Source organism: Equus przewalskii, chromosome 2, assembly GCF_037783145.1.
Source record: "Equus przewalskii isolate Varuska chromosome 2, EquPr2, whole genome shotgun sequence".
NCBI classification, from domain to species: Eukaryota; Metazoa; Chordata; class Mammalia; order Perissodactyla; family Equidae; genus Equus; species Equus przewalskii.
In genome coordinates, this window is record NC_091832.1 from 23133511 (window position 1) to 23149870 (window position 16360).

General features: G+C 47.1%; 1 protein-coding gene across 4 annotated transcripts in view; it reads left to right on the forward strand.

Annotated features, from left to right (window-relative positions):
* CSMD2 (CUB and Sushi multiple domains 2) overlaps positions 1-16360 on the forward strand; it is a 592849-nt gene that overhangs the window by 304304 nt on the left and 272185 nt on the right. For 3 of the 4 annotated variants that reach the window (XM_070594988.1, XM_070594992.1, XM_070595012.1), the window contains exon 10: positions 1321-1442. The exons of the other annotated variant lie outside the window; for it this stretch is intronic. In XM_070594988.1, coding sequence (XP_070451089.1) covers positions 1321-1442 — 122 coding nt within the window. The remainder of the gene's footprint in view (positions 1-1320; positions 1443-16360) is intronic. 4 annotated transcript variants of the gene reach the window in all.

Consider the following 16360-nt stretch of genomic DNA (forward strand, 5'->3'; position numbering starts at 1 on the left):
ACAACGCTTGCTCCGCTTGACTGTAGCTGTTTCACACCTGCTTCTTCCACTTGCGGTGGCTCCAGAGGGGAGGGGTGTGTCTGAGACAGTTTTCTCTCCCCGCACTCTGCCTGGCCCGTCATAGGCACTCAATAAACGCTGGAATGAGTGAGTGCGTAAATGACTGTGTGAAATGAGGAGAGATTCATTGTGACCGAGAGCTGTGGAAGCTGCCTCCCGCACCCTCCCAGGAAGGGTGTCCTGGGAAAGGCTTATCGTGGCGCGGGCCACACGCGGAGAACAGCTCTAGGATGCTTGTCCCATCAGGGGAAACCAGGTTTGACACCACTTTCATTTTATATACTTAGGCTTGTTGAGTTTGCTCACTATTTCTCTACTGTTAGGCACTTTGCCTACAATTAGGATAAATTGCCACGTGGGCTGTAACAGAGCAGACTCATAGAACTCTTTATTAAAATAGCTGAGCGCTAACATTGAAGAATGGAGTGGCTAGAACCAAAGAACACGTCTTTAAAGAAGGCAGACACCTAGGTACAATGTAGTACCTTAACTGTTATCAATCACTACTTAATCTAATTAGTTTAGAAGCTATTTTAAAGAGCTTAATTAGATTAAGCTGTGATTGATAACACTTTATATCTACTTGAGTAGAGCACTTCTTCTAATTCACCTTGAATCTTTATGCTTCCAGTCAAAAGCCTGTTTCCAGCATGTGCTGAGGGTGGGGAAGGAATTGGGAAGCATTTGATTGGCACTAAAACCCCTCTGGGTGCCCGGCACTGGGCTGAGCTGTGGGTCTTGGCAGAGTCCTTGGGCACAGACATTCTGAGACCTGATGGGGTGGCCTTGACAAGGACATTCTCAGATTCTACTTCAGGAGGCCTAATAGCAAGTGGGAAATCATAGATTGGTCAGCAGAGCGAGAAGTGGGCAGCTTAGCAGGCCCAGAGGTTCCTGGGGCCCACCCAGCTTTAGGTCAACATGAGTAGTGCTAGCCTGTACCCTCTTGGTGGAGGTGAGCTGCTTGATCACAGTGGAGTTCAGGTAGGGGGCTTGCTGAGCCTGACTGTGGAAGTTCATCATTGCCTGCAGAGCAGCAGGCTGGGCCATGTGCGGCCTGTCCCTGCCCCAATGCTCCAGGTACCGTGACTTCCCTTTGATCCTGCTGAGAACTATGGGGGAAGGAAACGGGACGCAGAAGGTTACGTCTGGGATGGGACCGTGCAGACCTCAGCCTCTTCTGGGCTGGGGGTGGGAGGTGGGGATGGGAGCTGGACCTCGTCTAAAGTGAAAAGCTTGTCTTGTGTCTCCTCTCTGCAGCCCGCATGTGCGATGCCCACCTTCGAGGCCCCTCGGGCATCATCACCTCCCCCAATTTCCCCATTCAGTATGACAACAATGCCCACTGTGTGTGGATCATCACAGCACTCAACCCTGCCAAGGTAAGGCTCGCAGGAGGGGAGTGGGGGAGGGGTGATAGTGTCCAGTGGGCAGGGCTAGGTTGGGAACAGTTGGACTACAACGGATTTCAAACCCAGGACTTGGTTGTCGTAGGTTCTCTGCAGGCAATTCTTAAAAATTGTTTTTATTAAATATCAAGTAGATAAAAAGCATGTGTATAAAATATAAGATAGACCATCAATACAACAAACACCTGTGTAGCCATCTCCCAGTTTAAGAAAAAAAAAAATCAGTTACCCTGGTGATGTGTGCACCTCCTCAACCCATTCCGTTCCCTGTCCCTCAGGTGACCATTACCTCGATTATGCGATTCTTATTCTGCTTTTCTTTATAGTTAGCACGTAAGTGTGGATCCCTAAAAGTACGTTGTTTAGTGAGCCAGCATTTGAACTTCACATAAACATAATCATGTTGTATATATTCTTAATCATCTTCACTCAGAATTATGTTCCTAAGACTTATCTATGTTATGTGTACTATTGCAATACTATCTACACCTTTTCACCTGTGTATTTCCAATTTAGTTTTTATTTTCCTGTGAAGTGCCCTTTGTTCTCTCGTATATTTTAGAAGTGTCTGCCAAGATCTACAGAATAACCTTGGAATCTTTATTTTAATTATACCAAAAGTACAGATCAATTGGAGAAGAAGTGATATCTTTATGATGCTGGGTCTTCCAGTCCATGAGTGTGGTATCTCTCTCTATTACTTAGGGCTTCTTTAGTGGCTTCCGGTCAACTTATGTGGTTGTTTTCCAATTACAGAACTTATATACAATTTTTAATACATTTATTCCTAGATATCTTGTATTTTTAATGGCTTTTAAAATTTCGTTTTCTACCTGTTTCTTGCTGGTGAATGCATATTTGTATATAGCAGCTCTCTTGTAATATTTTATCTGTGAATTCTTTGGGGTTTTCTATGTAAGGCAATCATCATCTGCAAAGAATGATGGTTTTCTTTCTTTCTTTCCAGTTCTTATACCTTTCTTTATTTTACTTTTTCTTGCCTCGGTGTTCTGGCTAGAACCTCCAGTATAATGTCCAGTCATTGTGATGATGGTGGGCGTTCTTGTCACTGTTTGATGTTAAATAAAATGTTTTTGCCTCTTCACTATTAAGTATGATGTTTGCTGAAGTTGTTTTTATAAAAAGATTTATAGTTCCTTTCTAATCCTAGTTTGCTAAGAGCGTTTATTGCGAATGGATGTTGAGTTTTATCAAGCATATGACAAGCATATTGATATAGTCATATGATTTGCTCCTTCATTTTCTTAGTGTGAATTGCATTGGTTGATTTTTCTAATGTTCAGCCAACCAACCAACCTTGCATTCCTGGACTACACCCAACTTGGTCACTTAGTAGTATCATTTTTATACATGCCTGTATTTGATTTGCTAATACTTTGTTTAGTAATTTGCTTCTATTTTGTTAGCGAGATTGGCCTTTTTTTCATATTACCCTTGCCAGATTTTTGTGTCACGACATTGCTAGCCTCAGAAAGTGATTTGGAGAGTGTTTCCTCTTTTCCTATACTCTGGAGTTATTAGTGGAAGACTGGAATAATTTTTGCCTTGAAAGGTTGGTGAACTTTTCAGCAAAACTATCTAGTCTGGTGTCACTTTGCTGGAAGATCTTAAACTATAAATTTAATACTTTTAATGACTAAAGAATTACTTAAGTTATCTGGATTTTTTTTCTGAGTCCATTTCACTAAGTTTTCAAATTTATTGATAATAAAGTTGTGTATACTATCACTTATTCTGTATTTTTATCCCCTTTTAATTTCTAATTTTGTATCATTTTCTAATCAATACTGCCAGACATTTCACGTTTTGTTATTCTTTGCAAAGAACTAATGTGAATTTTGTTAATACTTCTTTGAATATATTTTGTTTTTATTTCATCAGTTTTGCTCTCATCTTTATTTCCTGCCTTCTATTATGTTTGGATTTATTGTTATTCTTTTTCTAGCATCTTAATTTTGATACTTTTTTTATTTTTGTATCTTACTTAAGCGTCTAAGGCTATAAATTTTCCTCTAAGCCCTATTTTGGCTACATTCGCACAGGCTTTTATATGTAGTTTTTCTGTTATAGTTTAGTTCTGAATGCTTTCTAATTTCCATTATTTTTTCATCTTTCAACCATGAGTTATATAGAACTATTTCTTAATTTCAAACAAAGGATTTTTCTAATTGTCTTTTGTTATTGATTCTAAAGCTTGTGGTCGGAGAACATTGACTGTATTTGAATCATTTGAAATTTGTTGAGACATGCTTTTTGGACCAGAAGTGGTCATTTTTCTCATATAGTCTGTATGTGCTTGAAAAAACTAAGCTGTGTATTTTGCAGTTTTTGTGTTCCAGTATGTCCATTGCATCTAGCCTGTTAATTGTTTATATCTTTTATATCTTCATTAATTGTCTTCTTAATTAATCAACTGCAAAGGAAGGCATATTAAAATCTCCGAGTATGATGGCCAGTTTGTCTATCATACCTTGAAGTTCTATCAATTTTTGCTTTACATAGTTTGAGACTATGTTATTAGAGCATGCAAGTTGAGAATTATATATCTTCCCGGTGAGTTGAACTTTTTCTAAAATAATTATGTAATGACTGTTTGCCTGTAGCAGTGCTTTTGACCTTGAAGCTTTCTTCCCCCCAGCTATCTCATCAGTTTTCTTTTGGTCTTTGTCTAATAAATCTTTTCTGTTCTCTTGCTTTCCACCTTTCTACATCCTTATGCTTGATGTTTTGTGTATAGCTGGATTTTTAAAAATCCAATCTGACAAATTATCTTTTAACTGGAAAATTTAGACCATTTAAATTATACAATCATTTCTATTCTTTTAGCCTTACTCTAGAAATATTAATATGCATACTTAATAAAGTCTAATGTTAAATAGTAATTTTGCATTCCTTCTGAAAAATCAGAGGTCTTAGAACACTATCACTCTAATTACTCCCTCCTAATTCACACTCCAAGGTGTGTGTATTTTCATGTTGCTTCATTTTTTCTCACAAGTCATTACTGTTGTTGTTTAATAAAAACCGAGTCAATTTAGATTTACTCACGTATTTAACTCTACTTTGCTCACCATTCCTTCTTGCATATCAGTTGTCTCTTTGGGATTACTTTCTTTCTGTCCAAAGTACATGCCTTAGAATTTATTTTCTTGTTGATGGCAAACTTTCTAGTTCTTGTTTGTCTTAAAATGCCTGTTCCTCCCCTGTTCTTGAAGGAGCAGTGGTGTTCACTAGATGTTCAATTCTCAGTTGATAGTAGTTAATCTCCCTGCACATGGAAATATTATTCCAATGTCTTCTAACATCCATTGTGCTGTCGGTTTATTGTCATCCCTTTGTATGACATCCTTCAGGCTGCTTTTATGGTCCTTTCATTGTCTTTAGTGTTCTGCAGCTTCCTTTTCATGTGTCTAGTTGTGCATATTTTGGCATTTATCCCGATAAACTCTTTAAGCTTCTTGAATTTATGGATTGTGTCTTCCATCAATTTGGAAACATTTTTAGCCTTTATCATTTCAACTGTTGCTTTTCTTTTATTCTCTCTCTTTCCTGCTTCTGGAAGTCTGACAAGGCAGGTTAATTTTTCTTAGGCTATCTTCTGTGTTTCTTAACTTCTATCACATTTTTTTCTCTCTCATTCTGTTCAGTAATATTCTGCTCAGCTATGTCTAACCTCTGTTGAATTCATTCACTGAAGATTTGATTTAATTTCAAATAATTATTATTTTCATTTTGTGAAGTCCCATTTGATTCTTTTTCAAATGCTCCTGACCGTATTTTATAGTCTCTCTCTCCTCATATGTTTAGATCCTTCTTTAATTCTTTAAATATATTAACCACACTTATTTTATGTTATGTGTCTGCTAATCCCAGTATCTGAAGTCTTCAAGTTTGATTCTCTTGTCTACTGTTTCTCACCTCTTGCTCCCAGAACCACGTTTCCTTCTTTGTTTTGTAATTTTTGACTATGTGGTTAGAATCGTAAATTTTATCTGTGGGAATTCTTTGAGACCTGAGTCCAAGGTGGCTTCTTCCAGAGAAAATTTACATTTGCTTCTGCCTGGTGCCGGGAGGAAACCAGCCAGAAACCTCTTCAGACTGGATTCTTAGTTTGAAACCACTCGAGAAGTCTGGAGGCTGCAAACCCGTGTGAAAGCAGACTTACGGTGATGGATTCTCAGAGGAAGTTTTCTGTTTCCTGTCCATTCGGTGTCAAGGTCGAAGATAAAGAATCAGCCTCCAGATCCACCCAGAGGGTAGTAGTGGGAGATGAGAAGGAAGACGCCCTCATGCTAAGGGGGCAACTTTAACCAGCCCAGCTTTATTCACCGTTGTCGCAGTAGAGTCCCTACCTGGGTAGGCCCTGAGCTTTGTCTCCTGTTCCGTCTTCTCCACAAGGCCCCGAAAACCAAAGCTCTGTTTCACCAGATTTTACAAATGCACTCAAGGCCAAAGCCGGCTCATGATCTGGGTCACGTTTTGAGTCCCTACATTCCCTGTGTCTTGGACTCTGAATATTCTTACCATATGAGTCTGCTTGGACTGCTGTAATGAATGAGTCCCTACATTCCCTGTGTCTTGGCCTCTGAATATTCTTACTATATGAGTCTGCTTGGACTGCTGTAACGAAATGCAACAGACGGGGTGGCTTAAACAGTAGACGTTTGTTTTCTCACAGTTCTAGAGATTAGAAGTCCATGATAAAAATGCCAGCAAATTCAGTCGCTGATGAGGGCGCTCTCCCTAGCTTGTAGGTGGCCTCCTTCTCGCTGTGTCCTCACATGGCCTTTCCTCTGAGCATGCAGAGAGAGAACTCTCTGGTGTCTCCTCCTCCTCCTATAAGGACACCAATCCCATCAGATTAGGGTCCCACCCTTGTGACCTCATTTACCCCTAAGTGCCTCCGAAAAGGCCCCATCTCCAAATTCCATCCCACTGGGGGTTAGAGCCTCAACATAGGAATTGGGGGGTGGGGGATATAATGCAGTCCATAAACTTACTAACTCGTAAAAAGCTTTTCTCTTCTTTTTAAATTTTACTCCACATTGTAAAATTGTCTGGTCGAGGTGCCCCGGACCACAGTGCTGGGAACACTGGAAACAAATTTCCTCTACAAAGTGTTTTAGAAAGAATGATTCACATTTTATCAAACTGTTTGATGATGGACCTAGTCAATGGGGAAGGAGGCCTGAGTTACATGGTGATGAGGATGGAGGCTAGACCAGAAGAAGGACTTACTACCATGAGGGTATTAAGTTGTTGACTAGAGAGCTCTTTCTTGGGCATTGTTAAAGATGTTTAGCTCTGTTTTCTTTTGGACCTGAAGGTGGGTGCGAGGGGACGTGTAGGTGAGAACTTTCTGGGAAACAATCTGATTCACCCCCAGAAGGCCTCCCCGTGGCCAGTGTGTGGAGGTCATGGCCCCACATTAGTCACCCCCCACATGTCCTGCAAGCAATCACACCAGCCTGGGTTCCTGAAGCCAGCCCCTCTGAAGGGCTCTCCCTCAGAGCCAGGCTGCCCAGAAGGGTCTTCCCAGCATCTCCATGGGTTCGCAGTGGGCTGCAGGTGGTGCTGGGGGAGCCCAGAAAAGCCGAAGAGAGCCTTCTCCTGACACTAAGTTGGAGGAGAGCCGAGGAGCATATAATGCAGAAAGGAAGGTATAAGAGTGAAACTCAAAGTCTGAGACTGAAGAATAGGCACTATCTTCTCGCAAACAGCAGAGTAAATGGATACCGTGGTCCTAATCCTGTCCGGGGAGCTGGCCCATAGGTGAGATTCAAGTGTGTCCAAGGACCCCCTGTCCAGTCATCTTTGGGGCATCTCCTTCTGCAAAAAGCACAGGCTCTCTATGTTCATGATATGTTTTATGAGCTGAGCATTCACCTGTCCATTGACTGTGGGTAATGATCTCCGGACTTGAGGAACATGCACGTAGGAGAGAAGACAGGAATGTAAATAGAAAACTAGGGTACGGATAAGTGCTAATGGACGTGTCCAGAGTGCTATGGGAAACCCTAGGAAGGAAGCACCAACTGGAAGGTCAGGGAAGTTTTCACAAAGGAGGTGACCTTTGAGCAGGGTCTTGAAGGATGTGTAGGTTTGGAAATCAATATCTCAACAGTGGATGCATGTGCAAAGGCACTGAGGTTTGGAATAGCCTCTTAGAACGGGAAGTAATTCAATGTGCCTAGATCAGGATGAGGATGGAAAGGTCAGTAAGATCCAGATCATGGTGACCCCACATGCTTGGCAAAGAGGTTTGAATTTTGTCCTGAAAGAGATTTTTAAAGGTAGAAATGTTAGATTGTTGGTAATAAGAATAGTAGCTATCTCTTATTATATGCCTATCATATGCCAAGCACTGAGCTAAGCTCTCTATAAATGGTTTATTCCATTCTCTTAATAGCACAATTAATTAATTAATTAATCAGGTTTTAATAGACCCACTTGCTGGATAAAGAAAGTGAATCATGGATAGGTTAAAGGTTAGGAAACTTAGCCCTAGCATGTAGCCAGTAAGTAGCAGTGTGGAGATTTAAGCCCAGTGTTTCTGGCTCCGTTGCCCATGCGCTTACGTAGCTGTGCTGTGCTGCTGGCTGGAACAAGGTCTCAGAGTAGATGGGAGGGAGTGAGGCTGACAGCACCAGGATCAGCCTTGGGAAGACGAGGGCCACGCTTTCTTCTGAACCAGAGCAACGGCAGAAAGGTCTGAGCTTTTAAACGATTGCTCTGGCAGCAGCGGAGAAGATTAGAGAGGGATACTGGAAGGAGCGAGGGCAGGCAGGAGGCTGAAACAGTTACCCACAAGAAAAATGGGGGCATCAATCAAGGGTTTGGAAACGTGGAAGGAGGGGGACAGATTTGAGAGAGATTTAGAGAATGGGGTGGGACTCGGGGGCTGATTGGATGTGAGGATTGAAGAAAGAGGGGTCTTATTCAGCATCGTATCCCAAGTGACCGACGCAGTGCCTGGGGCATAGTAGGCACTCAGTAAACAGTTATGCAAAGAACAAACGAATGATGACTCGATGCTTTCTGACTTGGACCAAGGGAGACTTAACAAGGAAATACAAGAGGAGGATCATGCTTCGCAGCAGTCAAGGGGAAATACGGTTTATTGGAAGTGTCTGTGGTTCATCCAATGACGTTTGGGTCCACTGGTTGGAAACTGGACAAAGCTGGGTTCAAGAGAGAGATCTGGGTGGGAATAGGAGACTAAGGAATGGACAACATTTCTTGGAAAGAGCTAAGAGAATGAGAAGATTCAGAATGGATGCGGAAACACCATCCTTTTAGATGCAAGAGATCCAGTGAAAGAGACAGAGAAAGAGCAGTCTAAGAGGTGGGCAGAGACTCATGCTGCAGAAGGAGGAAGAGCGTCCAGTAGGACATCTGGCCACGGCGAAGATGGAAAGTCTGGTGGGAAAGGACTGAAAAGAGAACATTGGCTTTGGCTTTGCGAGAAGACTTTTCAATGGAACTGAAACAGAGAGTAGTGGAGTGGGGAGTGAGCAGGGTGCGGGAGCGGGGGGAGGGGGGGTGGGCGGTGCTCTGGAGGCCAGGAGTGTAGACAGCCCTTTGGGCAAGCTTCATGGTGAGGGGAGTAGGGTGGAGAGAAAGTTTCGGGCTGCTTAGGGTGTTTGTTTGTTTAAGATATTGGAAGCTTGCATGTGTTTGTAGCCTGAGGGCAGAGCAAGCAAAGAGGGAGAGAGTGAGGATGTAGGAGAAAGCGGATGCGGAGTGAAGTTCCAGAGTAAGTGAGAGGCTAGCAGGATTGAGAACGCAGGGCTCCTTTTGCAAGGAGCAGGTGAATAAAGATGCTCTTATGAGAAGGGGCTGAGAGTTTTGCCTGCAGGAGTTAAACAGGATGCATATCCCCTTGGTCTCCGCATAATCCTGGAATGGCTATGCATCCTGGGCACCTGTATCTGTGTGGAGAGGAGGACCCTTCCTGGAATTCCATCCCCCTTGTAGGACCTCTGCTGCCTGAGCCTGGAAGGGAGCTGGGAATGTTCCAAGGACTAGGGTCCCCACGAGCAATAAGAAGGACCAAAGAGAGGAACATAATGCTCTAGTGTGAGAATGACCAAGAACCTATGTCAAGATACCAGCATTGACTGAGCACCTGTAGGCTGTGCAGCTCTACACTTACTGGGCAAGCAGGTGAAGGGTATGTCTCTACTCAGTAAACTAGGGATAAAACTATAAAAACACCCAGTCCGTCCTCCTAGAAGCTTGGCAGATTCAGAGAAAAGGGAAAAGAAGGCTGAGAGTGAGCGATGCTGGCCTGCTCCACACGCAGACTCCACATTCGCCCTTTGATTGGGATGTCCTTGAGAAATGTGAACCCCACTGCGGCCACGTGGGTTATCTCAGTCCTTAGTCATTCTGCCCACAATAATATTTCCCAAATTTGGCTAATTATCAAAAATACCCGGAGAGACTTTAAAGACACAATTTCCAAAGGTCTTTCCTCAAAGATCTGATTCAGTGGGGCTGGGATGGGTGCCTGGAAGGTATATTTTTAAAGAGCACCCCGGTGGTTCTGACCAGTGAAGCTTATGTGTTAAGTAACAACCCCCTTTCCTCCCAGTGAAGCACACTGGGCACCCCCACCCCAGGAACCCCCAGCTTCATCCACACTGAACTCCTCATTCATAGACACACCTGGCCCTTTAAGACCTCGGTCCAGGCACATCCTGTCCAAGTGTGCCATCCCTTCTCCTCCAGGCAAATTCCTATCCCCGTTGACACGCAGCCCAGACAGCTCTCTTCTGAGAGCCTTCCTAGGTCCACCAGGTCTTGCTCCTTCCCCTGTTCCCACACACCTTTCGTTTGCACGCATATCACATTGTACTGAGTTTAGAATCTCTCCCCATAGCTCATGAGCGCCTGAAAGCAAGGGTGGCGTTTTGTTGCTCTCTGCTTCGGTTAGCACAGTGCTTGGCACAGAGGAAGAGCTCAGCAGATGTTTGAACACGTTAATAATTGGTGGAGGAGACCATCGCCGTGCTGGGTAGCTCCTTGGGTCTGGCCCCACCCATGTTAGGCCCCAGGGACCTCCTCCAATTAGGACCTTTCAGCTCAGCCTCATGGAAGACGTCTGTGGCTGATGAAATTTCTGTGGTCAGGACTGAAACCCCGACCCAAGTCAGTGCCCCCTACCTGCACACATCTGCCTTCTTTCACAGCGTCTCGGTATGTACTGAAGACATATGATCCAATTTGCGTACGAACCTTGCTGGCTTGGATCAGGAAAGTTACTCCACCTTTGCTAGAAGAGGAGTAAAAGCGAGGCAGAAGAGAAAGAGATGGGAGGGGGAGGAATGAGGATGCTGGGGAGAAGGAGGGGGCGTGGAAGGAAGAGCGAAAGGAAAGCTCATTTCGTGAACTTCAGAGCCAAAGATAACAGCGTTTTGGTTATTCCCTCCTTGGGGACGATCAGTGTCACTCTTCCCTTTGTAGACCTGAAGAACTGAGAAATAACTCTCCAGGCAAGTGATCGCTCGCTAGTGCAAATGTCAGGAACACATTTGTTGGTTCATCTCTTCACTCACTTATTCATTCAGCAAACATTTACTCATGCCCTCTCTGTGCTGGGCCCTGCGCAAGATGCTGGCTAGTTGCCAGCGACGTTTCCCCTGAGAGCCCCACAGCCTGCTCGTCATGAGTGGGTGGCTCTAGAAGGACCCAGGTGGCCTCCTCCAGGTCCTCAACCCGATTCCTTTCCTGTTTACAGTTGTCTTCACTTCACATCCTATCTCGGCGTTTCCCTTCCCCTACCACTGCCTGGGGCCTGGGCAGCGGCACACCTGAAGACAAGCCCCAGCCCTCCCGCAGCCAGGATCTCCAGCTCCCCTATTTGCCCCTCTCCGTGCTTCCTGATTTCAGCACTGGTCACACTGGTTCGAGTTAGTCTCCTCATCTACACCGTGAGGTGTCTCAGGGCGGCTGCTGTGTTTGACTTGCCTGCCTTGCCCCCCACCCCCCAAGGCCCAGCGCTTGGCAAGTGCTCATAAACTGCTGAATGAACAAGTGAATAAGCGAATCTGTCCATCAGGGAGTGAGCGAGTCAATGAGTGAGTGAGTCAGAGCCGCCAAATCTAAACCTGAGGGGTGGCCTCGGTTCCGGAACCTCCGGAAGTTCTCCGTCTTGTGCCCTGGCCTTCTTTCCGAGTTTCCTCAGGAGCTGTCCTCAGAGGTGCTGGAGGCCTCTCTGCCGGGACTCCGGGGGCTTCCGGGCTTCACCTGCCTGCCGGCCTCTCCTCCTCCCCACCCCGGGAGCCAGCTCTCCAGCCCTGCCCTGGGCCCTCATTAAGAGCCGGGCAGGAACCCCCGTGCACATGTGCCCAGGAAAAGGGAGGCTCCTCCTTTCATGGAGCAAACAGTCAAACTGGCAGCAGTGTTGGAAAACCTAGGCTCGGGGGCAGGTCAGCCCCTGGGAGCTCCGAGGAGTGCTCTGAGGGGGATGGGGAAGCAGGAGCAGAGCAGGGCATTGAGGAGGCAGCTCTAAGTAGCCAGGAAGGGGCAGGGCAGCCCATGTAAAGCCTGGCTTTCCATGTCAGGCTGCACTTTATCTTGAGGGTCAAGAGTGGCAAACTTTTCTTTGGCGACGAAAGCCTTCCTTCAGAAGGTGTAGCCGTGAGATTGTGATTGGCTGTGAGTTGCAGAAAACTCCTCCACAGAAGCTTAAACAAAACTTTATTTTCCCCACATACCAAAGGTCTAGAGTTGGAGTCCAGGGCTGGTTTAACAATTCCCTCAGAGTCTTGGGCACCTTCTGTTTTTCCCTCTGCCATTCTTTGCATGTGGCTCTTACCCTCATGGTCACAAGAAGGCTGCTCCACCCCTGTCCTCACATCTATATTCCAGGAAAAGCAAGCAGAAAGACAGGAAAATGCCCTGAGTACTCCTCAGCCCAGGTCTCATTGTCCAGAATCCTATCATTTAGCCATCCTTAGCTCTGAGGTGAGCTACATACATTGCCACACTCCACAGTCAGGGTTCTCTTGGGAAGGGGTACGTGGGGGGAGGTTTACAGTGAGTAAACCACGATCTATGTCTGTCACAGAATTCTAAAACATGGACTGGATCAAGAGGGAACTGCTTTTGTTAGAGCAGGCCCCTCCCCACCCTGGCTCCTCTCCACCCCTGTTGGTGGCCCTTGACATACCCTTACAGAAGCCTGGGGTGCCTGGGAATCCAGTTCAAAAACCATTGCTCTAGGGCAGAGGTCAGCAAAGTTTTTCTGTAAAGAGCCAAATAGTAAATGTTTTAGGCTTTGAGGACCGTGTAAGGGTTTTGTCGCACATTCTTCTTGGCGGTGGCAAATTTCTTTTTTTAACCCTTTAGAAATTTAAGAATATTTCTTCACTCAAGGGGCCATACAAAAACGGGCCACAGGCCAGATTTGACCCAAGAGCCATAGTTTTTCAACCCTGAGGGATTGTGGGGCACAGACAGTTTTTGGCACACAGTGAAGGATGGGCAGCAGAGGCAGGAAGCCCAGCGAGGAGGGAGCCAGTGGACAAAACAGCATCAGTCTAGATCTCTTGGGACTCCAGCTTCCCAAAAAATGCCCATGAGCTGCCAGGTCCCCTGCAGCCTCACAGAGACATTGGGCACAGGCTGGCAGGACCGGGAGCCTGTTCTTTGGCTAGTGCTGGACAGAGCTCAGAAGCAAGGAGTGTTCTCCAGCAGTGGGCATCCTCCATGGTCCCACTCCCATCCCCCACTGATTCTCAGGAAAGGCAGCTGTGCTGAGGGGCATCGGCTCCAGGACTCTCTCCCCAACCCCGACCTGCTCCCTGCAGTGATCACAGACTCAGACTCCCCTAAGCCCTCCTCCCGCTCCGGGACCCTGTACCAGCGCCTGGCTGGTCTCTCTGCCTCCACCTCCCTTCACGCTGAGCTGTAGCTACCCCTCGTCTTTGCCATCGAGTCCAGGCTGCTTGCTCTGGCCTGCCTGGCAAAAGGCAACTGCAGGCTCAGCCAGGCTGCTCTTCTCCCACTCCCTCCCTTGCCTCAGCTTTCCTCCCTGCTCTTCGTTCCCCTGTTCACCGCTCCCAGCATTTGCTGGACAGAACCCACCCCCTTCTTCATCTTGCAAAGGCCCAGCACGCCCACCAACTCTGCAGGACCGCCTTTCATGTCTCCCTCCTTTGCAATCCTCGGTACTCACCGTCCGCACCATGCCCTTGCCGTTTAGATTCGGCCCTAAATCGTCAGGCAAGTGAGGTCACTCATGGGAGGCAGCTAGCACGGTGCTTGGCACATGGCAGGTGCTCAGTAATTATGTCCTAGATGATGGGTTCGTCTATTCATTTAGCCAACGGGTGTGAATTGGGTGTCTGAGCTGCATACAAATGTGCCTCTTTGATCACGCCTGTTTCATGTGCTGCCACTCTCCTGCCTCGGAAAGGTGCTTTGTGAGCTTCATTGATCTGCATGTTAGTTAATGAGTCATTATAGGAGCCTATCTTTCAACAAAGGCCAAAGCAGAGGAGAAAAAAAAAAATGAAAGCATCAGTACATTGTGCACGGGGGCCGCCCCGAAGCTGTGCGTGTTGTGCAGTCTACTTGGTGTAATTAGCGCCTACGTCAGGGTCAGATGCTCTAATGTGCGGTTCACATCAATGGCTGCTCTAACTAGTAATGTGAACCATTTTATGGCTGTGGGTTCTGGCCTTCGAAACAATATTTTCCCATTATAGATGCAGTAATCGTATGCTCCTTTTTTTTGGAGGTGGCTTGGTGAGCTAGTGTCCTCTGCCCCCACGCTGGCTGGAAGGGGCTGACAGTGGTGAGAACGTGCAGCCACCAGAACCCTTGTTCCCTGCAGAGGCCCAGCCCCTCCTCCTGCAGAAGCGCTACGGCCCGGCAGAATCCTATGTGCTACAAGTGTTTGCTGAGCACCTGCTGGGATCCAGAAAAAGAGCTCAGAGAAAGTCTGAGCAGATAAGTTACAGTCCCTGCCTTGTGGACCCGAGACCTCGCTGGGACACCATGAGGCAGTAAGGCACAGAGGCAAAGAGCTTGGCCTCTGGCTGCCTGGTGAATCTCAGTTCTACCACTTAGCTGGGTGATCTTAGGGAGGTTGCCTAATCTCTCTGTGCTTGAGGTTTCCCATTTGTAAAATGGAGCTACTCATAGTAACGATTGCTGTTGTGAGTTTTACATGAGTTGATGTGTGTAAAGTGCTCAGAACAGAGTCAAGTATGTTATAGCTTGTAGTGAAGGAATACAGCCTCATAGTGAAGAAATCCATAAGGGAGGATGATCAAAGACTGATTAAGCGTTTCAAAGAATCTCCTAGGCCAGGGGCTGGCAAACTACAGCCTGTGGGCCAAATCCAGTTGCTTGCTTGTTTTTGTAAATAAAGTTTTATTGGAACACAGCCACGCCCATCCACGTACATATTGTCTATGGCTGTGTTCCTGCTACAACAGCAGAGCTGAGTAGCCGTAACTGCATCATATGGTCTGCACTGGGGAGAATATTTACTCTCCAGCCCTTTACAGGACCAGTTTGCCGACCTTTGTTCTAGATGATAACTCATGTGAGGGATCCGAGAGCCTAGCAGTCATCCCTGCTGGAGAATCGGGAAAGGTTTGGAAAATGTGCTCCCATTCAACATTGTCTGGGCCCCTGGGTGGGCTTGGCACTGGCGGTCCAGAGGCAGTGGGGCCTGGCTCCCACCCTCCAGGGAGTGCATGGTGTAGTGGAGGACCAGGGAAACAGATGAGTCCCGGGGCGGCAGGTAAGTGCTGACACACAGGTGAGGGGAGGCAATCAGGGAGCACTTAGAGAAGAGAGGGCTCCAGGGTGAGGAGACATTGCCAGGGAGCAAAGGGGAGAGGGCGGAGCCTGTGCCAATCGGACTCACGAGGGGGCCACCAGGAAGGAATGCCCAGGAGCTCCGGTAGCCACACAGGCTGCAGGGTCGGGAGTGGGGAGGGCAGCAGGGAGCAGGCGCGAGGGCCCCTCCTTGTGTGTCGGGCCAGGAAATGGCAACATCATTCTGTCGGGCAGAACTGGGGAGAGTGAGAGATGGGAAGGAGAGTCCAGCCTGAGCAGATGATCCCGCGGTGTTGCCTTTGGCCAGGGAGGCGAGCTTGCCTGCTCCATGGGAAAACCAAAAAGGGCACAACATCCCCACTCACGACTGACAGTTCCATTCCGTCCCCACTCTTCTAACAGACTCCCCCCACCGCCCGCTATAGGCCCACATCCTCCCTCACCTGACTATTGCTACAGCCCAGAGACGGGTTTTCCACCATCCCTCAATGCCGCTGCTCCTAAAACAAAGATCTCGCCTCCTACCTTTGCTTACGGCTCTCCCATGACTCCCTGCTGTCTTTAGGACAAAGCCCCCTGTCCTAGTGTGACAGACAGCCCTTCCTCCTCTGGCCCCTCCTGCTCTCTCGAGTTACCACCCTCTGCTTCCCTCTCCCGTTAGACGACTCCAGACTGACTGGGAGTCCCTGGGCAGGTCACGTGTCCCGCAGCTCATGCCCATTCACCTGCTCTTCCCTCTGCCTGGATTGCCCTACCTTCCTTCCACTTACTGAACTCCAGTTCCTCTCCCAAACTCAGCCTGGGCTTCATTTCCTCCAGGAAGCTTCCTTTAGCCTCTCTCCCAGCCAGGGCCACTCACCTCCTCCCCTGAGTTCACTGTCCATGCTCACAGACGTTCTTGTTCAGAGATGCTGCTCTGTGAACCCCATGCCCGGTGCAGAGGGACCCCGCGTGAATGGTACCCAGGCTCATGGATGAGGGCAGCAACAGTTGGCTTCTGAGGTACCTGAAGGCACCTTGGGCTGAGGCTCTGCTGGCACCCTAGCAGTATGTGCGTCCTGGGCTGTTTG